Source organism: Portunus trituberculatus, chromosome 16 (genome assembly GCF_017591435.1).
Source record: "Portunus trituberculatus isolate SZX2019 chromosome 16, ASM1759143v1, whole genome shotgun sequence".
Classification (NCBI taxonomy): Eukaryota; Metazoa; Arthropoda; class Malacostraca; order Decapoda; family Portunidae; genus Portunus; species Portunus trituberculatus.
The window spans coordinates 11710445-11730444 of NC_059270.1; the positions used below are offsets into that span (position 1 = coordinate 11710445).

Here is a 20000-nt window from a genome sequence, read left to right on the forward strand (position 1 = left end):
AGGGAGTAGGAAGGACTGTTTTCTTCTCCACTTGTGTTCATTGTCACTCGATATATGTCGCTTTTCCTAGTCTTCACGTGGTACTTAAAGTGTCACAGTATTTTTGTGAGTCTGATGATAGTTTAACAAGGATTCTGTATAGTCAACGAGAGAGAGATCCATGGAGACTCGTCTAATCATTTCACTGATCTTTGAAAATAGTCTTACGAACCTCATTTTGACATCACCATAACCACAAACACGCTAAATAAATCTACAAGACCACAGACAACAGATGTGTACAGCATTCAATCAGAACACAAAATAATGGGAGCCGTTGGAAAAAGTGATGCAATGAACATTACTATACCAAAGACTCATGCGCATACGGGTTGTTTCGGTAAATGTTTCCTCGAGGCGTCAGCAACCACACCACTATGTCTGTGTATATACTGTGCTCGGAGAACCTTTTTTGGCCTCTCCTCATGCCAGGTTAGTCAATGTTGAATGCAGATGACGCCAATACGTTTGTGATAAATAGAGAATCGTGTATATAGCTTCTAATACTTCTGTTGGGTTGGTCATTACGACTAATATTGTTGTTTGCATATTTCTGCGATGATGTTTGCGGAAAAATTGTTCATTATGAAGTAGTGGTGGAAATGGTTAACAGGTGCAAGGGCCGGGATATTAAGCAGCAGCAGTATCAGGCTTGTTGGTCCTAACTAGACTGTTTGGTTGAATTACTCCATGCTAACTACGCTGTTAATCGTGCTATTTACGAGGAGTTGCCAACTATCTTCAATAACTATGGTGATCTTAGATGAAGCGCGCGCACAAACACACACACACACACACACACACTCTCTCTCTCTCTCTCTCTCTCTCTCTCTCTCTCTCTCTCTCTCTCTCTCTCCAAGCAGCTGAGAGTTAAGGGAGGGGGCGAGGCGGAGGCGGAGGCAGGAAAGGGTAAGGGTTACTGAATATTACTTCCCATCCACAATGCAGGAAACGGAACACTGCATAGGCTATGTAAGGATGCTAGTACTACTTCCAGTACTGCACACACACACACACACACACACACACACACACACACACACACACACACACTAGTTAGCTCGTATGTATTGATACTATGACTGATAACTAGGTTTGCAGAGAGAGAGAGAGAGAGAGAGAGAGAGAGAGAGAGAGAGAGAGAGAGAGAGAGAGAAGAGTGGATTTACTACAAAGGAAATAACATGACAAAAATTCGACTTGCTATAACAGTTCCAAACACACACAATCCGATCAGTTTTCAGGCTCACAACTCACTACGTAGCGTCACTGGTTTATTGTGCTTTATTTATTCAGCTGTGATGGTCCCTTTATTGCAGGTGATGCCGCCCCAGCAGCAGGCCACCACCCCCTCCCCAGAGCCTTCCCCTTCCTCTTCAGGTAGCCCCTCAGCTCCGCCACTCCCGTCCTCGTCATCCCGGGCCGCAGGTTTGTACTGAAACTGTTCTTGTAGTATAACCCTTGTGTCATTTTGCTTCTTAGCTAGCAGTTATATCTAATAACTGGATAGCGAAGCCTTGTGAGGTAATAGTTGTATAGAGCAGTCTCCACACATGGGAACAATGATATCCTGGTTTTTATTTAGGTATTATCATCTATATTCATATGTTTAAGGTATTAGTTGTATCCAATAGCGGAGTGAGGAGAGCAGCGTCGCAGCCTCCAGACTCAGGAATTTTGTTACACCAAGGTTTTTTCATAATTCTTATTGTTACCTTAGTGTCACATGTTTCGTAGGTAACAGTTACGTATAAGAGTGAAAACTTTGTTACCGTTTTCGTTATGTGATCACGAAAAGTTGTTCTTGTGTCAGTCTCAGACAATTTCTGTGTCGTGTCATTTTCGCAATTCTTCATTCTATCTTAGACTTTTCATGTGTTATTTCTAAGAGTGTCCCAAACTGCGTGTTTAGAAATCGAAGAGAAACGGCAGCTCTTTGTTACATTTAGATTTGATTATTTTGTATGTCATGCTAGTCTTACACGTCTTCCTTTACTTCGAACTATTCTTGCGTATATTCTTAAGTTTGTTGTGAGCGTTGTTTTCCATTACTAATTTGGTAGCAAATTTCGGTTTCGAGCGAGTTTTCTATTAAGAAAAATCTGTCTTGCAATTTTTCTGCCATTAGATAATTCTTAAACTGGTTTTATAATATTGCAAAAATGTATTTATTGAGAGTATATTTTAGTTGCCAAGGAGAGACTGATGCGCTTTCGTACTCGATTTCTGCGTGTTGTGTTCTTTTCACAGTAATACTCCATCATTCTTATGACATTCTTGCGCTATTACTAAACCTGCCCCAAGCACAATCCTCAGTTTTTGTGATGGAAGTGAACTTTCGTTGTCAAGGAGAAACAGACGAGCTTTCATACTTGCCTTCAATGACTGTGAGTATGTATGGTTGTGTTACGTACTTCTAAATTTGTCCCCGAAACAGTGTCCTCAATTTTAGCTTTGGCGGTAAGATAAGATTGTCAAGGAAGCACAGAAGCGTAGTAGTGATCTGCCTGCGGGAATGTAACGCCTGGTCTATCCTCGGGTCGGGTACGCAGACACGCAATCTTCAAGGACAAAACCGGGTCGTGCTGAGATCGAAATAAGAAGCACATGCCAGTATTTATTAACCGGATTCCTGCCTCGGCTCTCTGAGTGTCGCCTCATAAGGAAAGAGAACAGTGAAGTTAACACGCCGTTTCCAAACTTGAGATTCAATACAAGGATTAAATGCTTTCTATATATGGGTTGTAATGGAAAGAGAGAGAGAGAGAGAGAGAGAGAGAGAGAGAGAGAGAGAGAGAGAGAGAGAGAGAGAGAGTAAGGCAGAGGCAAAGAAAATAGAGACAGACAAGAGGTAAACGAAAAAAAAAAGAATACTGACGATAAAGGTTAACGAGTCGTAATCTCAAGTATGAAAAAACGTGAATGAAATGAGAGAAAGAAGAAACTGACAATAGAAGTTACCGCACTGCCTTAATTCCAAATACGGGAAGCGCGGAGAGATATAAAAAAATGGAAATGTTTATAGAATCTACGCCTTAAATCTGGTTACGGCGAGAGAGAGAGAGAGAGAGAGAGAGAGAGAGAGAGAGAGAGAGAGAGAGAGAGAGAGAGAGAAACTTGTCACTGTCATTTCGTCTCACATTCCAAGTCTGATAACTGAATAATAATAACATTGTCTCCATTTTGTTCTCGACTCATGAGGACTTCAACGGGATCATGATGCAAGAGAGAGAGAGAGAGAGAGAGAGAGAGAGAGAGAGACTGATTGATTGATGATTTTATTGTTGTAAAAGTAGACAATAAAGGAAGGAGGTCGGAGCATGCCGGCCTCCCCCTGAACATGAAAGAAACATAGGTCAGGTACTGCAGAAAATGACATGGTCCTTATGAGCCAATATGTATACACACACACACACACACACACACACACACACACACAGGTGAAATTAAGATTCAACACACACACACACACACACACACACACACACACACACACACACACACACACACACACACAAATATACATAAATTAGAGAGAGAGAGAGAGAGAGAGAGAGAGAGAGAGAGAGAGAGAGAGAGAGAGAGAGAGATGAAACGAAATTCACTTCATGCAGTATTCCGTTTTTTTCTTAATTTTCCTAATTTTTTTTCTTCTAAACGTATAAATCAGTAAATCTCATTAAAAAAAAAAAGAATTAAAACATCTATCTCGAGAAAGAGACAAAGAAACACGAAATTCAATCTACACAGTATCCAAAAATGTTCTCCTTTTCTTTTACTTTCCTTGATTTCTTTATTTCTTATTTTTTTTCTGTCTCTAACTTACGTACCACTGAGGGTCCGTAAAAACAATAGCTATTACTGACCCCTTCTTCTTCTCCTCTTTCCTAACCCCTTCAGAACGACGATGCATTGCCATATTCATTCTGCTTACTATTTGGTGATTTTATACAGCTTCAGAAATTTATGTGGGGATTAAAATAGTGAAGACTGTGGCCATTAATAGTCTGACCTCCATAGACCCTTCCTAATGTCAATAAAATAGTCTAATCGTACACAAATCTCAAGGTAAAAATGTGTTCCAGTATTAAAGGGACTAAATGTAACTACCATCAAACTCCTCTAAAAAGAATAGCAAGCGTGCCTCTCTTCATCTCATACACTCCCGTTTTCTATCCTGTCGTCTCCCGTGTTGGTCTGTTTTTGCGTCAATCCACGAGCCTTCATCACTTACCCGCTTCTCTTGTGCTCTTTGGACGAGGCCTTGACTGCTGGGCCCTGCAGAGTAGAGGTTCTTGCTTTGCTTTAATGTCACTGCGGAGAGAGAGAGAGAGAGAGAGAGAGAGAGAGAGAGAGAGAGAGAGAGAGAGAGAGAGAGAGAGAGAGAGAGAGAGAGAGAGAGAGAGAGAGAGAAAAAGGCAAGAATTTCGTGTGACAGACAATATGGACAGGAATATAAATAAAAGGAAGAGAAAAACATTGTTATCGAGTGGTAGAAAATAACCCAATACGAAAGAAAGACTAAAGAAGAAGAAAAAAAAAAAAAAGAAACACAAAATTATATATACAGAAAATGAGAACAAATGAAAGAGAGGAAAAAGGAAGAGATAGGGAAATACCTAAGACGTTGGATGAAGTGTAAATGCATAGAAGAAAGCGAGAGATAGGAAAAAGAAGGGTGTACAGAGGGACAAACCCGGGAAAATACGCAGGTCTCCTTTGGCAGAAAAAAAAAAAGTTAGAGAATGAGAGAGATAGAAAAAAATATATTGAACCGGATCGAAGAAGCCGGCGAGAGAAAGGTGACTATAGGAAAAGAAGTACAATAGGAAGATCGAGGGACGTGTTAGAAGTATGGAAGAGATGTGAGTGTGTGACAGTGAAGATAATGTACACACTAACATCATATATTTTCCTTTCCATGAATTCTTCGCTAAGGCTGTTTTCTGAAGTTTCATCTTGTATGAGGAATATCTTTTTATCATCAATATTATCCTTCCCTCCCTTGTTCTCAGTCTCCCATTCGTCACATCATCCCTTGCAGTAATAAGTTCCATATATTTGGGGCCATTGACATTGAAACTGGCCCACATTAATCAAGACGGCACAAGAACACTAATAACATACAGTAGACTTATATAACCAATAGACTTATATAACCAATACTACCATACCTTTCATAAGAGAATGACACACGTTTCTCGTACACAAATCATTACATTACAGAAGATAATTCAGAGAAAGAGTGAAGGGCGGAGACGGAAAGCGAAGGCAAATAGGAAAATAACTCTATAAAAGGAAATTATTGAAATAAAAGGATACTGAGAAGAAAAATGAAGGACTGAAAGAAGGAAAATTTTTAGTGATGAAGAAGGAAAGGAAAGAAAAAAAAAATAGGCAAATGAGAGAACAAAAGAGGAGGAAGTGGATGAAATCGAATCAAACCAATGAAGAAGACGACGAGAGAGGGGGAAGAAAAAAAAATATGGATGAGAGAAAAGTCTGGGAAGAAGAGGAAGAGGAGGAGAAGGAAGAAGAGGAAGAGGAGGAGGAGAAGGAAGAGGAAGAAGAGGAGGAGGAGGAGAAGGAAGAAGAAGAGGAAAAGGAAGAAAAAGAGAAGGAAGAAGAAGAGGAGGAGGAGGAGGAGAAGGAGGAGGAGGAGGAGGAGGAGGTTGGAGAAACGATGAGAAAAAAACAAGATGAAAAGAGGGAGGAGGGAGAAAAGAATGAAGCAAGGTGAAGAGAAAGAGAGACAAGGAGAAGGAAGGGAAATCATGGAGCAAGAACAAAGAATAATAAAAAGAGATGAAAGAAGAGGATATAAGGAAGAAAAAAATGAAGAAGGATAATGAAGAGAAAAGGCAAAGAGGAAATGGCAAACAAATGAAGGAAGAGGAAAAAGAAATGGAGGAAAAGAAAATGACTATAATAATGATAATAATAAGAATAATAATAAGAATAAGAAGGAGAAGAAGGAAGGAAAGAAAGACCTCAGAAATATTATTGTGATCAGAACGATGCCCTTCACAACTACCCAGTAAGTCGTCTCACCTACTACGGAAGTGTGTGTGTGTGTGTGTGTGTGTGTGTGTGTGTGTGTGTGTGTGTGTGTGAACGAATGAACGAATGAACGGACCTTACTGTATTATTTGCTAGTTTTTTTTCCTTTTTAGGTGTTAAGATTATGGACATCGTTTCTTTTTTTAAGTTTACCTCAATTCCTTTATTTTGCTCAGGTTTTCTCTCTCCTCTCCCGTGAATGTTCTGTCTCACGATCTTTTACCTGGCTGTCTTAAGTAGCCGATATGTTTGATTTCATTTTGACTATTTTTTTTTAATCCTTCCCTGTTTTATAGTGGTTTGATTTGTCACCGTATTCATGCTTAGGTCTCTTTGTGGTTTTATTTATGTAATTGATATGCATGTTTGTGGTCAAGGAAGTATGTGTATTTATCCATTTATCCATATGTTTATCTGTCAGTTCGTCTATCTGTCTATTAATATCTCTCAATCTATCTCTTTACCTACCTGTGTGTGTGTGTGTGTGTGTGTGTGTGTGTGTGTGTGTGTGTGTGTGTAGACAGGTAGCAAATCATAACCCAATCACCAATCGCCCATCCAATCACTTTCTTCCATCTAATACCAGTTATTATCACGGCTCATCAAATACTAACCGCACACCTAAACCATAAATCCCTCGTACTCTCCGCCATCTCTCTCTCTCTCTCTCTCTCTGGTTTCGCTACCTCTAGTCTGTGCCACCATCAAGGGCACGTATACGCTACCACCACCACCACCACCACCCTGACACTACCGGAGACGATCACTGTTACAATGTGGATGTGATAACGAGAGTTTTTCAGCGTAACGTAGTCGAGGGTCCCTTTGTGTTGCAGCCTTACACACTGCCTTGCCTTGCGTGGACCATGAGCTGCAAATGCCACAGGGTTGCGCCATTAAAGACCACAGAAGCAGTGTGTGTGTGTGTGTGTGTGTGTGTGTGTGTGTGTTCAGTTATACTCGTGCTACAGTCTATTGTTCTCTCGTCCTGTCGGATTAAATTAGTGAATGTTCTCTCTCTCTCTCTCTCTCTCTCTCTCTCTCTCTCTCTCTCTCTGTCAATAGAGAGCTTTAAAAGAAGATTAGATTAATTTATGGAATGATAGATGGAATTAGGTAGCTTTGCTCATACAGGGACTGCCACGTGTAAGCCTGGCGGCCTTTTGCAGCTTTCTCTCTCTCTCTCTCTCTCTCTCTCTCTCTCTCTCTCTCTCTCTCTCTCTCTCTCAACGAACAACAATTTACCAAGATACCAAGTTGTTGTTATTTTTTTTCTCATCCCTCTAATCAATAACATTTGTCTCTATTGTTCCCTTTTTCTCACCCCGCCTTTATCTCTCTCTCTCTCTCTCTCTCTCTCTCTCTCTCTCTCTCTCTCTCTCTCTCTCTCTCTCTCTCTCTCTCTCTCTCTCACCCTCCTCCTCCTCCTCCTCCTGTACCTCATCGTGTTACCTGTCTAAATCCGGGTTAACAAGGGCACTTACTCGCTCACTCGCCGATGGAAATACCTTTAACGAAACCTTGTCTTTATTGGGCATATGTTCAGTTGAATGCTCCCACGCTCCCACGGTAGTCCCTGGTCTCTCCTAGTCATCGCTCCCACGCTCTTAGCCACTCGTGCTCTTGTTCTTGTTACCGTTGCTACCGTTGCTGCTGCTGATGATGGTGATGATGCTGACCTATTCCCCATCTGTGAGCATAAGAACGTAAAGGAAAATGCGAAGAAAATAAAAGCAGCTGCTGTGAGAGGAAATAGGAAATGTCATCTTGTCGTGGTGGTGGTGGTGGTGGTAGTAGTAGTAGTAGTAGTAGTAGTAGTAGTAGTAGTAGTAGTAGTAAGGGTAGGAGACTAGGAGTAGTTTTAGATAATCTTTCATAACTCTCTATTGGAGTTAGCCTTTTTCACATTTTCTTTGTGTCTTTTTTAACCTTTGGCCAGAACGCCTCTTATATAAGGTATAGTAATAGTGGTAGTAGTAGTAGTAGTAGTAGTAGTAGTAGTCTTAATACATCTCATTCTCGAACCTTCACTGATTTTAAAAGGATCTAGTTAAAGTTTTAAGTTTATTCTTATTATTATATTTGTAATTTAACGCAGCCGTTTACTTGATCAGTAGAAAGAAAAATTAATGATAACTCGAATGATCCTCACCGTGACCTTTAATAACAGCTCTTATAGAAACCCAAGCCCTTTAAAAAGTACGGGTGCATTATGAGTCAAAATATAGACTCAATGTGAACAAGTGTGTGTGAAGGAGGTTGTTAACTCTGCTCTTGGCAACCTCCCTTCCTGTAATTATTGTCATGTCACTCTCTTACTCTCTTTTACCTCGCACGTAACTGCAATCTGTCGAGCATTTGATTATTTTCCTATTAGAGAAACTCCTCGTGGCGACATTTACCTCTCTTTCTCCGTCCTCCTCCTCCTCCTCCTCCTCCTCCTCCTCCTCCTCCTCCTCCTCCTCCTCCTCCTCCTCCTCCTTGTATTCCCCATGTAGTTTCTTTTCCTTAATTATTCATGTCTACAAATGATATCCCAGCCAGATACTTTCATAAAGTGATGAAAAAGCGAGTGTGGAAATGTCCTATATATGAAATAGATTTAAAAGTGCATATAAGAAAGCTTAAGCCATCTCAGGGTATTTAATTCCTATCCAGAGAAATTGTGATTATTCTTCTTCTTTTTATTTGCCGATTGGAAGAAGAGTAGCATTGTCTTGTCTACGACGTACAGGTGCCCAAAAAATATTAGGAAAATTTTAACTCGAGACAAACATACAGTAGATTCCCCTGTCTTTCTCTCTCTCTCTCTCTCTCTCTCTCTCTCTCTCTCTCTCTCTCTCTCTCTCTCTCTCTCTCTATGGGATATTGAATGATCGTGTGAAAACAAATTGATAAAGCAAATCAAATAACTAACTGAAGAAATGAATAAACAAATAGATTAGTGGACAAATAAGATAACATACGTGCAAGCAATAGTGAAAAACTCTCCCTCTATACCCCATTGTCCAGCGGAGGCGACGTGAGAGTTCATGGGTGCGTAGCTTCTCACCTTAAGCACAATACTTGCTGGAGCTAACGCCCAACCTGATGAAATGTAACCTATCTTAAGGTAGTTCCACTTTACTTAACCCAGCTCAACCAATCCTAACCTAACGTAACCTAACTTAACCAAACGTGGTCTGTTTTTCAAGGGCCTGAATGACCATTGTTAGTGTTCTCGTAAGTGACAGTGTAGAATTCTTGTACAGTACATGTATCATCAGAATCATGGAAATATCCTTGAAAAGCCCAACATCTTTTGATAGAGTCTGCTAAATGTATTTGATATGAGAAAGTGACACATTTCAGAATGAAAGGCTGTAGACTTTCATACAATAGGAAACAATATAAGAAATAAAGCATCACTTGTGTGTTTGCTTTGCGTAACCTTATATTATATGCGGGATTACAAAACAAGGAAATAACGTCATTACAGAAAAAAAAACCTGTTTTGGGCATATTCTTGTAACATTGAATGATTTAATGAAAGATTAGAGCAACAATGTGACGTAAGAAGAAAATACGTCATTAGAAAAAACTTTATCTTTTTGTTTATATAGATGTACTGTAAAATTAGGACAATGCACACACACACACACACACACACACACACACATATATATATATATATATATATATATATATATATATATATATATATATATATATATATATATATATATATATATATATATATATATATATATATATATATACATATATAATTCTTTTGAACTGTTTTAGGAGGAAGATTTCAAGACTCAGTACTATTTGTACATCACATGATAAAAAAAAAAATCTATTGAAGCAAAAATACACTAATCATGAAAAAAAAAAAAACAGTAGTAAAGTTCTGGCGAATTTGTGCACCACTCATTAACCAAGACGGAACAAAGAAAGCTGTGATGCATGTACGTCACATCATTAAAAATCTATCAAAGAAGGGCACCAAGAATCGCAGAAAAGTGGCATATTGACGGTGTTTGTGTATGTAAGAGTGTGACGCTTTCCCGCATCCTTATCAGAACCACATGATAACGCTTGACAGAAGTGCAGAGTTAGGATTACATCACAACACACACACATGAGAATTATCACTCTGTATTTACTTATAATACTGAATGTTTGCCACGAAGCGTGTTGGGAGTATAAGACTGGAGCCAGACATGTCATCCTGTGTTGTTGTGATGCATGTGACACTAAGATCCATATCGGCAAACATTTCGTCTTGTTATCTCCATGTTTCACAGACATTACAGGCAGTTATCAGGGCTTACAAAAGAGCTTTCGAGGTTCAGGTGTTAATTTACCAGTGTTTCTGAAGCATTCATAAGAAAACCTTCCATGCAAACTCGACTAGACATCACCGTGGTCTATGAAAGAAAAAATGTAAGATAATCTAGATTGTTTAAGACTGCGAGCCTGACACTGAGATGATACATTACCACCATCGCCATCACCACCACCACCACCACTGCGCGGCTGACAGTATTTATAAGTAGCTGTTCTGACGAACGACCTCAGCGTGCCTTTAAAGGCTTGTTGTCCTGGTGGCGATAGCTCTAATGATGCCACTGTGTTACAAATAAAGGATAAAGTAGGAAATGTGTTGTGAATATCATATCTGTTACGTGCGATCATTTAGGTTGTTTTCATGTTATTGCCTACATGATGTTTCTGAGAATATGATGCATACATACATACATACATACATATATATATACATATACTGTACTACATACTCGCATACTCATTCTTACGAGCTAGGGAATACACTTACCGTACCATTAGAGGTGTGTGTGTGTGTGTGTGTGTTCAGAATACCGATTGCAATATTTTTCTTATTGTTACACTAGTAGTAGTAGTAGTAGTAGTAGTAGTAGTAGTAGTAGTAGTAGTAGTAGTAGTAGTAGTAGTAGTAATAACAACAGCAGCAGCAGCAGCAGCAGCAGCAGTAGTATTAGCATTAGCAACAGCAGTAGTAGTAGTAGTAGTAGTAGTAGTAGTAGTAGTAGTAGTAGTAGTAGTAGTAGTAGTAGTAGTAGTAGTAAAAGTAGTAATAATAGTAGTAGCAGTAGCAATAGTAGTAGTAGCAGAAATAGTAGCAGTGGTAGTAGTAGTAGTAGTTGTTGTAATAGGAGTAGTAGTAACAATAGTAGTGGTAGTAGTATAATAATAATAGTAACAGCAGTAGTAATAATATCATCATCACCACCACCATCGCTTTAATGATAGTGGCAGTAGTAATAACACCACCACCACCACCACTGATATAGAATTAACCAACTCATCCCACCACCACCACCACCACCACCACCACAACCCTTTCTTTAACGCTAACCAACAAGGAAGTATCGTTCAGACCAGATCCACGTGACTGCCCCTCTCTCTACCTGTCCTTGGCTGCCGGGCCTGGTTTACGCCTGGGCCGGGGCGTGGTTGGGCTGCCCGGGGTGAGGCGTGTGAATATAGAGGCAGGAGGTGGACACGGAGAGGAAGAGAAGAAAACGGATAGGAGTACATTCTTTTTATCAGTCTAGTTAAGGTGGAATGGCAGGTGAAGGTGAGATGGTGAGAAGGTGTAGGTGGGTCTGTCTCTGTGTCTTTCTCTCTCCCTCACGTGGGTGTCTATTACGTTGGCAGGTGTACTGTTCTACTTCCTCAAGGCTGATCCCACTGGTCTGATGGCTCGGTTCAGTTGTTATGTCTTGTAAGGTTTTGGATTTGAGGACTATCGGTTACTGGGTCTCCGTTATTTCCTCGCCCTCTTTCCTATCCTCGCATTTTCTGTCTTGTTCTTGTTCTCCTCGTTCTTGTCCTCGTCGTTCATCTTTTCTTCTTTTTCTTATTTTCCTATTTTTCGTTCTTGTCCTCCTCCTCCTCCTCCTCCTCCTCCTCCTCCTCCTCCTCCTCCTCCTCCTCCTCCTCCTCCTCCTCCTCCTCCTCCTCCTCCTCCTCCTCCTCCTCCTTCTTCTTCTTCTTCTTCTTCTTCTTCTTCTTCTTCTTCTTCTTCTTCTTCTTCTTCTTCTTCTTCTTCTTCTTCTTCTTCTTCTTCTTCTTCTTCTTCTTCTTCTTCTTCTTCTTCTTCTTCTTCTTCTTCTTCTTCTTCTTCTCCTCCATCCATCCATCTTCTTCTTCTTCTTCTTCTTCTTCTTCTTCTTCTTCTTCTTCTTCTTCTTCTTCTTCTTCTTCTTCTTCTTCTTCTTCTTCTTCTTCTTCTTCTTCTTCTTCCTCTTCCTCCTCCTCTTCCTTCTCCTCCTCCTCAGCCTCAGACTTTGATCTCTTAATTGTTCACTGGTAGGAGGAAAGAGTTATGCAAGAATAGATGCATGCTCTCATTAATCAACTTCTTTTTCTTCATTACCCTTTACCTTTTTGTTCTTAACTGTAGCTTACGCAAATAGCCTCGTAAGGGTTAACAAGGCAATGTAGACACTAGTAGGGGTTTATGACTCGTTTTTTTGCGGGCGGGTTCCTTTTAGTTCCCAAGGCTGTTTCAATCTTTACACTGAAACGCAGGATGAGAGTGAATACACGTCCCTAGTACATCGTAGACTTCTATAGTGGTTCCTCTCGATCCCCCTGCATCTCTTTACTGCGAGTGTGTTCCTTATGACCTACGGCGCAACTTTATCCTCCCTGCGTATAATCTCCTCCACCTACCCTTGTGTCCACTCCCCTGTCCCTCCTCCAAGGTCACACCGTCCCATGCACGCCCCTCGCCTTGCCTCGCCTCGCCCCTCCCTTGGTCAAGTCATCCAGATCAACACCGACGCCGCCGCTCCCTCTCCTCCGCCTCCATCACCTCCACCTTCTCCTCCTCTACCTCCCCCTTAGAGCATCCGCTTGGAAACACGGGCCACTATTTTCACCACTACCACCACCACCACTACCACCACCACTACCACTTCCATCACCGCATGCATACCATCACAACTTACATCACTGAATCAACACCATTTCACCACCACCACCACCACTACCACCACCACTACCACTTCCACTTCCATCACCGCATGCATACCACCACAACTTACATCACTAAATCAACACCATTTCACCATCACCACCTTTACACCACCACCGCCACTAGCTAGAAATCCCAATGTCACTTTTTCTTTCTCCAAACTTCGTCATTTACATTATTTGCATTTAAAGTCTACCTGCTTACTTAACTAATTATTTCTCTACCTGGTTAGTCATTCTCTTGTATTTATTCGCAGATTTCATTTCTCCTCTACCTGTTTAATTGTTTCTGTACTTAATTTTCTACCTAACCACCTCTTTACTTGATTAAATTAGAGTTCGTTCTACCTACTTATCGAAACAACTACTTTTTACCTGGTCAGCTTATCCACCTCAAATCCTCTGTACCTGCTTATCCATCTTACCATCCATGTACTTGCCTATCCACCTACCTTGCTACACACACACACACACACACACACACACACACACACACACACACACACACACACAAAGAAAGTTACATTCTCATATGCATATTTTTCCTACTGTTGCATAAAGAAGAAAAGCAGAAAAAAAAGAAAAGAAGGAAAAATGAATAAAGAAATAGACGAAGAAAGATTCATATTACCTATTCTTTCTCATTATTGATATCATACATTAATAATTCCCTCGCAGCGTCATTAACCTTTTTGATTTAGTGTTTCATTGTTATGTAATTAGATTTATTGCGTGTCACCTTTCATGTATTACTGGTAGTGGTGGTGGTGGTGGTGGTGGTGGTGGTGATGGTGGTGATGGTGTGGGAGGTTGATTTACGGGAGGTGGTTCTAATGACTGGCTTACCTGTGTGTTACCTGAGCGTGGTGGGCACATTACTCAGTGACGTGAAATAAGTGTTATCTCCCTACCTCTATATTTCTTTGTCTCATGTTTCTTGTTATTATTTCTCTCTCTCTCTCTCTCTCTCTCTCTCTCTCTCTCTCTCTCTCTCTCTCTCTCTCTCTCTCTCTCTCTCTCTCTCTCTCTCTCTCTCTCTCTCTCTCTCTCACACACACACACACACACACACACACACACACACACACACACACACACACACACACACACACACACACACACACACACACACACACACACACACGCTCACCAGGATTTCTATTATCATGATCAACAGTACAAATAAGAACAAACATCACCACCACCACCACCACCACCACCACCACCACCACCACTACTCAGCAACTTCAGGCATCAGTTAACTTTTCTTACGACGCGAACCTTTGTTGTTTTTGCCTCCCATTCTTATCGAGAGTGGGGACGCCGGAGGGATGGTTCAAATAGAATGGTGGGTGCTGGTGGCGGTGGGTGGTAGTGGTGGAGAGAAACGGTGCGGTAGGGTTATAAGAATGATAGTACAGTGGTAACATGGATAGTGAAATGGGTAAGGGGAGGGATATAAATAGAAGTGATGGTAGTACTAGTAGTTGTAGTAGTAGTAGTAGTGGTAGAGGTAGTAGTATTAGTATATTATTAGTGGTAGTAGTAGTTGTTGTAGTAGAAATGATAATAGTAATAGTAGTAGTAGTAGTAGTAGTAGTGGTAGTAGCAGCAGTAGATTCTTACGTGAAATTTCAAACAACAAATTAGTATTCCGTATGCTGTCCACCTCATTAATGCAAGAGTTAACCAGTACCTTTCCTCTTTCATCCATTTCACTGGTAAACTCTGAAAAGCACAGTCTGTTTCTCCTTTTCCCCATCTAACAAAAGAGCTAACAAGTGTACCGTTACTCTCTTATCTATTTCCCTGGTATACTCTGGAAACCCATACCTATTTTTTTTCTTTCATCCTTCCTAACACAAGAGCTAACCATTCTCTCTTTTAATCCCTTTCACTATTCAACTCTGGGACTCTATGATCGTTTCTATTTTTTCTTTTCTTATGACTTGAATTGTTTCGAGAAAAAAATATCGGCACATCTCCAAACTAAACTTGCCTTTACTTTGGACAATCCTCTCTGGTTCATTAATGAGGAAAAATACCCATGAAAACGTAATCACCTCTGTGGCCCTTGAAAACAAAATATTTCTAATGAGACAACAAGGTTTCAAAATGCGAACCAGTGTCGTCATATTTACAAACAAATTTAATTAGATAATTGTTCTGCTTTCATCCTTGACTGGGTGTGGGGGGGGGGTGAGGTTTAAAACAAGTATCATTTTATTATCTTTCATAGTGACTGTAGAACAAATAAGGCCAATTTCAGACCAGTAACACCTTGGATATAACAAAGGCAACTGTACTATCAACTGTATCGCGAAGAATTTTACTAAAGAATCTAGAAAAAAACACCGAAAAAAGGACATGGCGTTAGTTTATGAAGGTGACAGTGAGGAAGTTCAGAGGTGGTGGTGGTGGTGGTGGTGGTATATCTAGTAATACCACCCTAACTAAGCTCTCCGGGTCCGCCCCATTTGGCCCTGAGTCAGACCACCTTGATCGTGGCGGCCACCAAGTTTAGGGAGGCAGGGAGGAAGGAGTAGTAAGGGGAGACGGGACTGAGGAAGAATAAAAGGTGACAATGAAAGAAGAGGAGGAAGAGGAAAGGAGAGAGGACAGGAGGGAATGTAAAAAAATATGAAAAAATAGTTACCATCTTGAAGTAGCCATAAAATCCTGAAGAAATTGAAGTAAATAAAGAAAGAAAGGAGGAAGAGAAGAGGATAGACAACAGGAGAGTGATAAAAAAAGGTGGATATATTGAAGTAGGCATGGAATTCTGAGAGGCAGAGAGAAGAAGGAGGAAGAAAAAATAGTGAGGAGGTGGCGAAGGTGACGAAGGAAGAAGAGGACAAGATTGAAAAAAAAAAAAAAAACACGTAAAAGCTAACATATCGAAGTAGCCATGAAATGTTGAAAGGATCAAGGGATTATGGGAGCAAAAAATGGAGTGAAGAGTAGGAGTTGATAGGGAGTGAGTGATTAGAAGAAGAGAGGGGAAGAAGTTGAGTGAGTGAGTGAGTGAGTGAGGGAGGGAGGAATGAAGAGAGGGGATACAGGGAGGAAGGAGAAATGAAGGGCACTGGCAAACAAAGGTAAAAAAGTGAAGAGTAAACAAGAAGGGAAGAAGGAAAAAAAAGAGGAGGAAGGGGAGGGAGAGACGGAGGGTGGAAGGCTAGGGGTGGAGGGGAAAATCAAACAAGAATGAAGGAAAAGGGATGTTTAGATGAAGACTGAAATGGAGGAAGGGAAACGATAAACGAAGAAGAGATGATTGAGAAAAGAGAGAAATATAACTTAGTGAATAAACGAGAAAATTAAGAGATTGAGAGATGGAGAGAGAGATGAAAAAATAGAGAAATAGGAGAACGAGAACAATGATAAGAAGGAAGAGGAAAGGAAGTAAGAATTAAAACATTTTAATAATAGCCTTGTTACAAAACCAACATCAGAGCGAGTGAGTCAAATTTCAACAAGGGACACCAAACTTGAATATTACTTCCTGGATCTTATGATTTATCCTGCTCCCTCCCCCCTTTTGCATACACCTCCTCCTATTCCACTCCCCTTACCAGTTCTTCCACCCCTTTATAGGCCTCTAGTCAATCCCCTTCTCGTCTATCTCTGCTCCCTTTTCCCCCTATTCTTAGTCACCCACTTGCCTAACACTCCCGCATCGACCTTCTGTCTGATAACACTCAACTCGATCGTCTTTCTTGCCTCACCTAGCCACCACAAGGATGTCCACCCCTCCCCCAACCTCCTCCCCAACCTTCCCCCTTCTTGTCCCCAACCACCTATTGTTCACACACACACACACACACACACACGAAGGATAAATTAGAGTTAGGGTGTGTGTGTGTGTGTGTGAGTGTGTGTGTGTTCGACCATCTGCGCATTGTTATCCTGTAAAAGGTCAAATAAAAAGAGGGAAAAGAAGGAAAACTTGCAGGAAATTGAGATGAAGGAGGGCGAGTAAGTGATTGAACGTGTGTGTGTGTGTGTGTGTGTGTGTGTGTGTGTGTGTGTGTGTGTGTGTGTGTGTGGCAGGCAAAAACGAAGGTAAGGTAATGCTCAGCGGTAGTGATGAGGGAGAGGCTTAAGTACTAGGTAATAATCTGAGTGAGAAGGATGAATGAGATAGAGGATAAGGAAGACGAATATACGAGGTGGAGACTTGAGGGTGAGTACGTGTAGGTGGAAGCAGGAAAGTGTGGAAAGACTAGAGTGGGTAGGCTTCATATACAAGCGTGGATGACTAGATGGGAGGCTGGGCTGTAAGTGGATAAATATAGTGGGTAATGTGGAGTATATATGGAGAAGGAAATAAATGTGGATGGAGTGAAGAGATAGGTTGATATTGCATGTTGGTTGTGCGTGGGGAGGAGTTGGAGGGCGTAGGAGTGGAGGGGGGTGGGGGAGGTTGTATTGGGGAGGCAGGGCGTGGTGGTGGCGAGCTAATAAGGAAGAGAGATGTGAGTTGGGGAGTCCCCGACCTGCCTAAGGTTCTCACGCACATACTTGCATCCACACTTCTTCCTCCTCCTGCTCCTCCTCCTCCTCTTCCTCCTCCTCCTCCTCCTCTTCTTCTTCTTCTTCTTCTTCTTCTTCTTTTTTTTCTTCTCGGTTTCTTCTCGTTTTTTTTTCCTATTTTTTGTCTTATTGAATCATCATCATTGTCGTCGTTGTCTCTCTCTCTCTCTCTCTCTCTCTCTCTCTCTCTCTCTCTCTCTCTCTCTCTCTCTCTCTCTCTCTCTCTCTCTCTCTCTCTCTCTCTCTCTCTCTCTCTCTCTCTCTCTCTCTCTCTCTCAGTTATATAAAAGTTTGTGCGTGTGCGTGTGCGTGTGCGTAACGATAAAGAGGAGGAGGAAGAGAATAAAAAGAATGAGCTGATTAAAGAAAAGGATCAGGAGGAGGAGAAGGAGATGAAGAGCGAGGCTAAGGAGATGAAGAAGTCATTAATAAGGAAGATGAAGAGAAGGAGGAATAAAGAGAAAAAGAGGAGGAGGAGGAGCAAGGTAACTTTTTCGTGGTCTCGTAAGGGCTGCAAGCTGAATGCGGAAAGGCTGTCTTACGTTTTTATTTCCAGCTTCCACGGCGGCAGCTCTGTGACTCCAAGGCCGCAACACCACCACCACTACCACCACCACCACCACCACTACCACATACCACCATTCACCACACCCATTCATGAGACGTCTGCTATCATCCTTCCACCCATCCATCCATCATTCATTACCATCATTTTTCCACCCTTCCCTGTCACTTGCGCCAGATTGTTCCTTTCCTTAGCCTTGCCTCTCGCGCGCCGCTGCTCCAGCTCCTGATACTTCTGCGCCTGATTGCGTCATCGCCTTCCTGCCATACCACGGCTGTTCTAAAGACGTCAAGGGCGCGAGAAGCATGTGTCTTAACGCGGAACAGTTATAGCTATGACGTGCTGTGTGTGTGTGTGTGTGTGTGTGTGTGTGTGTGTGTGTGTGTGTGTGTGTGTCTTGCATTCGTTTCTCCCCCTTCCTAGAGTGAATCCCGAGGGAGAAAGTGTTAAAGCGAGCGAGCAAGCGAGCGAGCGAGAGAGAGAGAGAGAGAGAGAGAGAGAGAGAGAGAGAGAGAGAGAGAGAGAGAGAGAGAGAGAGAGAGAGAGAGAGAGATACGGGAAGCCCCCACACTATCACCCACAAACTCGCCTTCTCTTCTCACTCGCAGCTTTCAGTTCCTTGACACCACCAGGTCGACGGTATTCAGTAGGTAACTGGAACACGTGCTACTGATGTTTTCTTAAGTTTTCTTTACTGTGGATTTTCTTTTCTTTTCTTTTTTATTTATTTATTTAGTTATTTTTATTCTATTTCATCTATTTATTTTTATTTGTTTATTTTTTTTTTTTTTGTGTGTGTGTTTGTCGTTCTCCTATTTTTTTTTCTCTATGTATTTTTCTTTGGTAGATATTTTAATTAATTTTTTCTTAATTGTTGTCTGTCTTGGTCTCTCTCTCTCTCTCTCTCTCTCTCTCTCTCTCTCTCTCTCTCTCTCTCTCTCTCTCTCTCTCTCTCTCTCTCTCTCTCTCTCTCTCTCTCTCTCTCTCTCGTCCTCTTGCCACTTTCTTCTCTTTGTTTTTAGTAACTTTCTCTTTGTTAATTTCATATCTTTCTCAGTCCATTCTTGTTTAATTTCTGCACACACACACACACACACACACACACACACACACACACACACACACACACACACACACACACACACACACACACACACACACACACACACACACACACACACACACACACACACACAGAAAAAACAAATGCAGTAAATCTTAATATAAAAAAAGAAAAGTAAAAACGTAAGGATGTGCGCTTTTCGTTCTTCCTTTTCTTGCACACTTTTTCTTTTGACCTGGAGAGGCGGGTGGTCTGTGCTTCTCTGCCTCCCTGCCGCGGTTATCAGCTTGACCCGTGCTTAAAAATCTTTCCTAGTATCGTCCCTTTAGAAAGTGAATCTATATGCGAGGTGCTTACTTACCATTATCACATGTTGACGTCACTCTCGGGTCCAGGAAAAAGAGAATGGGTATTTTTTTCTAGCACTGCATGTGACGGAGCGTTCCTTTTGTCGCTCTATGAAAAGGCAAAATAAATAAGAATAAGAATAGATTAAGATAAAAGCAATAAAAGGAATGGAAAGTTGAATTAATAGATAGAATAAATAAGAAAAAGAACGAAAATGAGAAAGATAAACTGGAAAGAAGGAAAGAAAGGTTGAAATAAAAAAACAATGGCCATCCTTTTAATTGCCTGTATTATTTTACCAACACTTAAATTTTACCAAGACCTATCTCAATTTTTAAACGATTCATATTCTAATCAATAGTAATTCCAAAGGCTTTAGAG

General features: G+C 41.1%; 1 protein-coding gene across 1 annotated transcript in view; it reads left to right on the plus strand.

The window, feature by feature from the left end:
- Window positions 1–20000, plus strand: part of LOC123504395 — a 76696-nt gene that overhangs the window by 4430 nt on the left and 52266 nt on the right. The window contains exon 2 of the mRNA XM_045254855.1: window positions 1359–1467. Coding sequence (XP_045110790.1) covers window positions 1362–1467 — 106 coding nt within the window. The 5' untranslated portion in view covers window positions 1359–1361. The remainder of the gene's footprint in view (window positions 1–1358; window positions 1468–20000) is intronic.